Source organism: Prinia subflava, chromosome 7 (assembly GCF_021018805.1).
Source record: "Prinia subflava isolate CZ2003 ecotype Zambia chromosome 7, Cam_Psub_1.2, whole genome shotgun sequence".
Classification (NCBI taxonomy): domain Eukaryota; kingdom Metazoa; phylum Chordata; class Aves; order Passeriformes; family Cisticolidae; genus Prinia; species Prinia subflava.
In genome coordinates, this window is record NC_086253.1 from 1,415,902 (window position 1) to 1,423,469 (window position 7,568).

Consider the following 7,568-nt stretch of genomic DNA (forward strand, 5'->3'; position numbering starts at 1 on the left):
AAATCACCGGGATCATCCCACGGAATGAAGGACAATGAATCACCAGGATCATCCCATTGGATGGAGGACAGGGAATCAACAGGATGGGAATCAGCAGGATGGGAATCAGTGGGATCACCCCATGGGATGGAGGACAGGGAACCACTGGGATCATCTCAGAGGATGGAGCACAAGGGATCACCAGGATCATCCCACGGGATGCAGGACAACCTGCAGGATTTTATGGGAACAGCTCATCCCACCTGGAAATCCTGCGGTTTGTTGGACAAAGGTTTTTTGGGAGAGCTCCTCCTCTTCCTCTTCACCCCCGGGATGAGATTCCCAGGCGGTTTCCTTGGGAATGAGGGTGGCTCCGAGCCCGGAGCTCCCGAGGACGCCGAGGGCTCCGTGTCCCCAACGGCCTCCGGATCTTCCGTGTCCTCCTCTCCGGCCGTCTCTGCGCGGCGGGAGAAGGGAAATGTGGGATTTGGGAATGGTTGTGGATCCCAAGGACCAGGACGGGAGGGGCTGTGGGTACCGGTGACCGTGTCCAGCTCGGCAGCGGCCGGCGCCGGCTCCGGAGGGGCCGGGGGCGGGAAAAGCGGGATAGCGCCCGGAGGAGGGATGTAGGACACCTGCAGGAACAGGGAGGCCTGGAAAAGAGGGAATGAGGGTTTAGAGAGGTTAGAGGAATGGGAGAACTGGGGTCAAACTGGGAGGGACAGGCTCGGACTGGGATCAGACTGGGAGGGATGGGAGTCAGACTGGTCCCAAACTGAGAGGGAAGGGATTCAGACTGGGATCAAACTGGGAGGGACAGGCTCAGACTGGTCCCAAACTGGGAGGTAAGGGAGTCAGGCTGGGATCAAACTGGGAGGTAAGGGAGTCAGGCTGGGATCAAACTGGGAGGGAAGGGAATCAGACCAGGATCAAACTGGGAGGAACAGGCTTGGACTGGGGATCAGACTGAGGAGGACAGGCTCACACTGGGATCAAAGTGGGAGGGAAGGGAGACAGACTGGTCCCAAACTGGGAACCCCTATGGCCATGCCATGGCTTTTACTGGTCTCAAACTGGGAGCCCCAACTGGTCCCAAACTGGGAGCCCCCATGGCCATGTCATGGCTCATACTGTTCCCAAACTGGGAGCCCCAACTGGTCCCAAACTGGAGCCCAAAATGCCCCCAAGATTGGGAGCCCCAGGTGGTCCCAAACTGGGAGCCTAAACTGGTCCCAAACTGGGAGCCCCAGCTGTCCCAAACTGGTCCCAAACTGGTCCCAAACTGGTCCCAGGCCGGTCCCGGGCTCACCCCGGTGCTCTCCTTGCGCGAGTCCAGCAGGGGGAGGTTGAACGAGGCCGCCAGGCTGGGAGTGCCCAGGACATCCCGGAGCAGCACCCGGGACTCTCCCAAAAACCTGCGGGAAACAGGGACAGGGCTGATCCAAGGGCACCCGGAGCGTTCCAGAGCCAGGGGTGGGAGTCCGGAGGAGGTCACAGAGATGGAGCCGGGCTGGGAGAGCTGGGAATGCTCCCCTGGAGAAGGGAAAATTCCAGGGAATCCTCAGAGCCCCTGGAGGGGCTCCAGGAGAGCTGCAGAGGGACTGGGGACAAGGGATGGAGGGACAGGACACAGGGAATGGCTCCCACTGGGAAAGGGGAGATTGGGCTGGGATCTTGTGCAGGAATTGCTGCCTGGGAGGGTGGGGAGGGCTGGGCTGGAATTCCCAGCTTTGCTGTGGCTGCCTCTGGATCCCTGGCAGTGCCCAAGGCCAGGCTGGATCCTCCTGGGATGGCGGAATCTTCCTGTCCCGGGATCCGGGACCCTCCTCCCATTTTCCCGTGGCTATTTATGGGCACTCCGGATTTGGAGCAGCCCCAAATTCCAGCTGCCTTGGATTTCAGCCCAGCAGCAATTCCAGCCTCGGCTCCAGCCCTGGAATCAGGATCCTTCTCGCCCAGGCCGCATTCCCAACCTCCCATCCCTAAAAATAAACCCCTTCCTCTAATTTTTCCCCTTTTCCCAGCAGCTCTCCCACCCCACGGAGCCGGGAATCACCGGAATCCCCTCATTCCTCACCCAGCAGGAGCCCCCTGATCCACGGGGAACCCCTGGAATGGGGGCACCGGGATCAGCCGGAGGAAGGAAACCGGAGGCTCCGCTCCCGCCGCCCTTCCCGGCACTGCCGGCGCCTCGGGAACGATCCTGGCAGCGCTTCCCAAATCCCGGCCAAGCCTCCATCCCCGAGTGAGGACCCCCTGTGCATTCCCGGCCTCCCAACGCCGGGATTTCCCACACGGATTCCGAGCGAAGCAGCCCAAAAATGCAGCTCCAGCCTCCCACGGCCGCGGGAATCCGCAGAGTCCGGGAAGAGCCGGATGAATCCCGGGAATGGGAAAAGGGAGGGGGGCAAAAAAAATCCTGGCTCCGGAATTTCTCCCACCTGTTTCTCCCCACGGTTTCATGGTCCTTGATCACCACGGTGAGCTCGGCCTCGGGATCCAGCGGGATTCCCTTCAGATCCCACTCAAATCCCTGGAAAAAAGAGGAGGGAGAGGCTGGGATCATTCGCCTGGAAGTGGAGAAATCCCAAATCCCAAATGCCCTCGGAATCAAAACATTCCCAAAGCCAAACTTCCCAGCAAATCCACCAGGAAAAGCTGCCTTGGGAAAAAGTTTTCCTTGGCCGTGGATTACTGGGAAGGAGCAAATCCCTGGGAGCTGCTCCAGAATTTTCCCACCAAATTCCCTTTTTTTTTGTGGAATTTTGGCCCGTGGGAGCACAAGGAGGGGGTTGGAAGGGAAATGGTGCTGGAAAAATTCCCATTCCATAGAAATTTCTTGTAATGTTCGTGCCGAGTCCAGATAAGACCTTGATGGAAGGAAAAGAAGTTGGAATTCTGCCTGGAATTCCGGAGCAGAAAGGGAACCATCCTAAACTTTCTGTGGATGGAAGTCCCAGGGAATCACCTGGGCTCCGGCCCGTTTTCTGGGAACAGGGATAAATCCAGGGACTGGGAATTCTCACCTCATTCCAGACAGGATTCACATTGTTCTTGATGACCTTTGTCCTCTTCTTGACACCTGGAAGGAGGAAAACCAGGATTGGGATCTTCCCAAGGATTTGGATTGTCCCAGGGATCGGGATCTTCCCAGGGATTGGGATCCCAGAATGAAACTCCAATCTCAGCTGAGGCTGAGCTTCCAGGGATTCCTGCAATTCCCAGGATCAGGCTCAGGCTCCATTCCCTGGTCCCAGCTGGAGCTGAACATCCAAGAATTCCTAGGAAAATTACTGAATCCCATTCTCTGCTCCCAGGGGTGGCTGAGCTTCCAGAAATTTCCACAGATCCCAGGACTGGGAGCTATTCCCTGATCCCAGGCAGAGCTGAATTTCCAGAAATTCCCAGGATCAGGATTGGATCCCAAAACCTGTTCCCAGCTGGACGTGAGCTTCCAGAAATTCCCACGACTCCCAGGAGCAGGATCTGAGCTCATTCCGTAATCCCAGCTGGGGCTGAGCTTCCAATGATTATTCCCACAATTCCCAGGAGCAGGAGCGGGATCAGGGCCCTTTCCCTCCTCCCAGCTGGAGCTGAACTTCCAGAAGTTCCTAGGACCAGGACTGGATCCCAATCCCTGATCCCAGCTGGGGCCGAACTTCCAGAAATTCCCAGAGTTCCCAGGATCACGATCCGGCCCCATTCCCTGTTCCCAAGTGTTTGAATTTTGGGAATGCATGGATTGGATCTAGGATCCCACTTGGATCCCCAACCAGGGGAAAAATTTCCAGGTTGGAAAAAGCGCTGGAAAACCCCACGGAGTCCCCTCCTTGCCGTGCCTCAGTTTCCCCAGGAGCATCCAAAGGCTGCCGGGGATTGGGAAATCAGGGCGTGAAGAGCCACGGGAGATCCCAAACATTCCATTCCCTCCATTCCCAAACCTCGGGATCGTGCCTCAGTTTCCCCGGGATCCCCCAAAAGCCGCGGGTGGGAATCCCGGGATTCCGCCAAATCCAACATTCCAGATCCTGGGAATGCTCCATCCCCACCCCAGCCCCTTCCCAAAGCCACGCCCCCTCATCCCTCTTGGAATGTCTCCGCATCCCAAGGGAGGGACCCCCGCGGGAAGAGGAAAAGGAAAAGGCCAAACAATGGAGGTGACTCAAATCCCGGGAGACGCCGGGATATTCCAAATATTCCCGGCTTTCCGCTCTTTTCGCCCCTTTCAGCGACTCCTTCCCGATTTGGGAATGGGAAGAGCCGAACTCCCCGGCTCCGGAAATATGGAAAACTCATCCCGCTGGTTTTCCTCATCCAGAGATTTATTCCCATCTCATTCCTGAATTTTTTTTTTCCCGGGATTCAGAACCCCGGATTTGCCCTGGATCGGGATTTGGTGGAGGATGGAGCTCCCGGGATTCCCCAGAGGGATCCCGCTGGGAATGGGATCAGCAGCGCTCCCACTCCAAATGGAAAACCTGGATCGGGAGCCGCTCGTCCTTTTCCCAGATTTTTGTTAAAAATGGGATTTTTCCCTATTTTTTTTTTTTTCGAGCTTCGGGAAAATCCCAAGCCAGCTCCATCCTCCAGAGGGAATTTTGGGGCTGCAAACCCCTCCGTTTTCCCAGGAAATCCATCCCTCGGGAATGGGATAACCCCTGCTCCACGCGGGATAATTCACATCCATCCCAATCCAGGATTTAAAGGGATGGAATTCCCAGGGTTATCCCAGCGCGGATTTAAAAAAAAAAATATCGGGATCAAGGCGGTAAAAGGTGCAAAGGGAAGGATTTTCCAAGGATTCAGGAGCTTCCCAGATCCCAGATTTTGCCGGGAGCTGCTTCCAAAGCAGCCAAAATATTCCAAACCCTCCCTTCCTTCCCAAAAAACAAAAAAAAAAAATCGGGATTCCCTCACCTCGGAATGTCAGGCTGGCCACGGGATCGCTTTGTTTATCCCGCTTTTCCAGGTTGGGAAGTTGGGAAGCCCTTTGGAGCAGGCAGCGGAGCATGGCCGGGAAAATCGGGAAAAGCCAGGAAAATCGGGAAAGCCGGGATGGGGAAAGACGGGATGAAGATCCGCTGCCTTATCCCATTCCCACCCCCTTTTCCCGGTCCGGCCCTTCCCGGCACGGGAACGCCCCCGGGGAGGCTGGGAAAAAAACCGGGATCGTGGGAAGGAGAGCTGGGATTGGGGGAGAAGGGAAGGGCGGGAGTTGGGAATAAATCCCCGGGATTCAGGGAGGCTGGGACTCCCGGGGATGGGGAATAAAATCCTGGGATTCGGGAATGCTGGAAAAAAACCCAAGAAAGCCCAGACACCGGGATTTGGGAATGCTGGGAACCCCAGGGATCGGGAAATGAATCCCTGGGATTCGGGGATTCCATCATTCCCAGGGATAGGCATGAAATTATTGGGAATTCAGGAATCCTGGAAACCCCAGGGATAACCTGGCACTGGGATTTGGGAATTCTGAAAACCCCAGGGATAGGGAATGAATCCCTGGGACCCGGGAAAGGCCAAGCGCTGGGATCTGGGAATGCTGCAATTCCCAGGGATGGGGAATGAATCCCTGGGATTCGGGGATCCCACAATTCCCAGGGATGGGGAATTAAATCCTGGGATTTCAGGAATTCTAGAAACCCCATGGATATCCCAGGACTGGGATTTGGGACTGCTGGGAACTCCAGGGATGGGGAATAAACCCATCCTCAGATGAGGATGGAGAGATCCAGGAGTTCCGCAAATCCCAGGGCCAGGAAATGAATCCCTGGGATTCAGGGATGCTCCAAGGCCTGAGGATGATCCAGCACCGGAATCTGGGAATGCTGCAATTCCCAGGGATGGGGAATAAAATCCTGGGATTCAGGAATGCTGGAAACCCCAAGGCTGGCCAAATATCGGGATTTGGGAATGCTGGGAGCAGCAGGGATTGGGAAATTAATCCCTGGGATTTGGGAATCTCATAATTCACAGGGATGGGGAATGAAATCTTTGGAAATTCAGGGATAACCTGGCCCTGGGATTTGGGAATGCTGGGAACTCCAGGGAAAAGGAGTGGACCCATGAGATCCAGGAATTCCGCAAATCCCAGGGACAGGAAATGAATCCCTGGGATTCAGGGACGCTCCAAGGCCTGAGGATGACCCAGCACTTATCCCGGGATTCGGGAATGCCGCAATCCAGGGAATGCCAAATCCCCCAAACTGGGAATCCAGCGGGAGCGGCGGAACACCGGGAATGCCACACCCACACCGGGAGAATTCCATGGAAAACCGGGAACGCTCCCTCATCCAGGGAACACGCGGGGGGGAAATCCCAAAAAAGCCGCTTTTCCCAAAAACTAAAAAAAAAAAATCACAAGGAACCCGTGACGTCACGGCCCTTTGTCCCCTCCGTGTCACTTCTGTCCCCAACGGTAACCCCGGGAAAGGGACCCCGGGAAAGGCACAATCGCCACCATTCCCAAATTTGGGATCCTCCCCTCCCCCGCCGAGCGGAAAATCCCGAAATAACCGCGGGGACAGGGGGTGGCTCCAGGGGGGTTCCCAAGTGCCACCAGCGCGGCGGCGACACCAACGAGGGGGCGGCGACAACGGCGACAGCGAGGATCCCCGGCCCGGGTCAAAATTCTCTCAGATTCCTCCAAAAAATTCCCCGAAATCCCGATTATTTTTCCCCTCCCTCTGGTGCTTCTCGCGCTAGAAGGGGAGGGGACACCAAAGGGGTGGCGGCGACGACGGGGACACGGCGGGGACCTCCAACCCCATCCCAGCCTCCAGAGCGGCCACAATCCTCCGAAATTCCCCTAAATCCCGATTTTTAAAAAATTCTTATTTATTTTTTTCCCTCCCTCTGGAGTGGGGAGGGGACACCCAAGAGGTGGCGGCGACAGCGGGGACAGGGCGGGGACCCGCGGCTCTTCCAGCCCCATCCCAGCTTGTAGGGCCCGGCCGAACCCCCCCAAAATTCCCCAAAATTCCCCCAAAATGGTCCCAAATCCCGGTTTTTTTTGGTCCCCCCCGCAGTTTCCCACCTTGGAAGGTGCAGGAGCAGTAGGTGTCGCTGATGTCGCTGTCGCCCGTGAGGACATTTTCGGCCCGCAGGACGAAGACGCGGAGCATCGTCCCCTCCGCATCCCCCCCTAGGCTGTTCCCAAAAAAAAAAAACGGGAATTCCCCCCCTCCCCCCCACTCCGGGCTCCGCCTCCCTTAAAGGGACCCGGCCCCGGGCGTGGGGGAGGGGCGGGGCTGCTGCGCCACCCCCCCTTGGGGACATCGGGGGGATTTGGGGTCCTCAATTTCCCCCATTGTCCCCAAGGCGGGAATTTTGGGGCCGCCACCCCCCTCATTGTCCCCAAGGAGGGAACTTTGGGGTCCTCATCCCCCCTTGGGGACATCGGGGGGATTTTGGGGGTCCTCAATGTCCCCCCCCATTGTCCCCAAGAGGGAATTTTGGGGTCCTCATCCCCCCTTGGGGACATCGGGGGGGATTTTGGGGTCCCCAACTCTCCATTGTCCCCCAGCGGAGATTTTGGGGTTCCCAACCCCCTTTGGTGTCCTGAGGGGGATTTTGGGGTCCCAACCCCG

General features: G+C 57.1%; 1 protein-coding gene across 13 annotated transcripts in view; it reads right to left on the minus strand.

Moving 5' to 3' along the window:
* DYSF (dysferlin) overlaps positions 1-7,130 on the minus strand; it is a 70,037-nt gene extending 62,907 nt beyond the window's left edge. For 3 of the 13 annotated variants that reach the window (XM_063401266.1, XM_063401261.1, XM_063401259.1), the window contains exons 1-6: positions 7,016-7,130; positions 3,006-3,061; positions 2,421-2,512; positions 1,289-1,394; positions 518-632; positions 243-436 (exon numbers count right to left, since the gene is read on the minus strand). In XM_063401266.1, coding sequence (XP_063257336.1) covers positions 243-436; positions 518-632; positions 1,289-1,394; positions 2,421-2,512; positions 3,006-3,061; positions 7,016-7,103 — 651 coding nt within the window. In that variant the 5' untranslated portion in view covers positions 7,104-7,130. Of the gene's footprint in view, positions 1-242; positions 633-1,288; positions 1,395-2,420; positions 2,513-3,005; positions 3,062-4,896; positions 5,083-7,015 lie in introns of those variants that run through there. The other 10 variants (XM_063401264.1, XM_063401258.1, XM_063401256.1 and 7 more) reach the window with 4 other exon arrangements.
* Between the last annotated feature and the right edge of the window lie 438 nt (positions 7,131-7,568).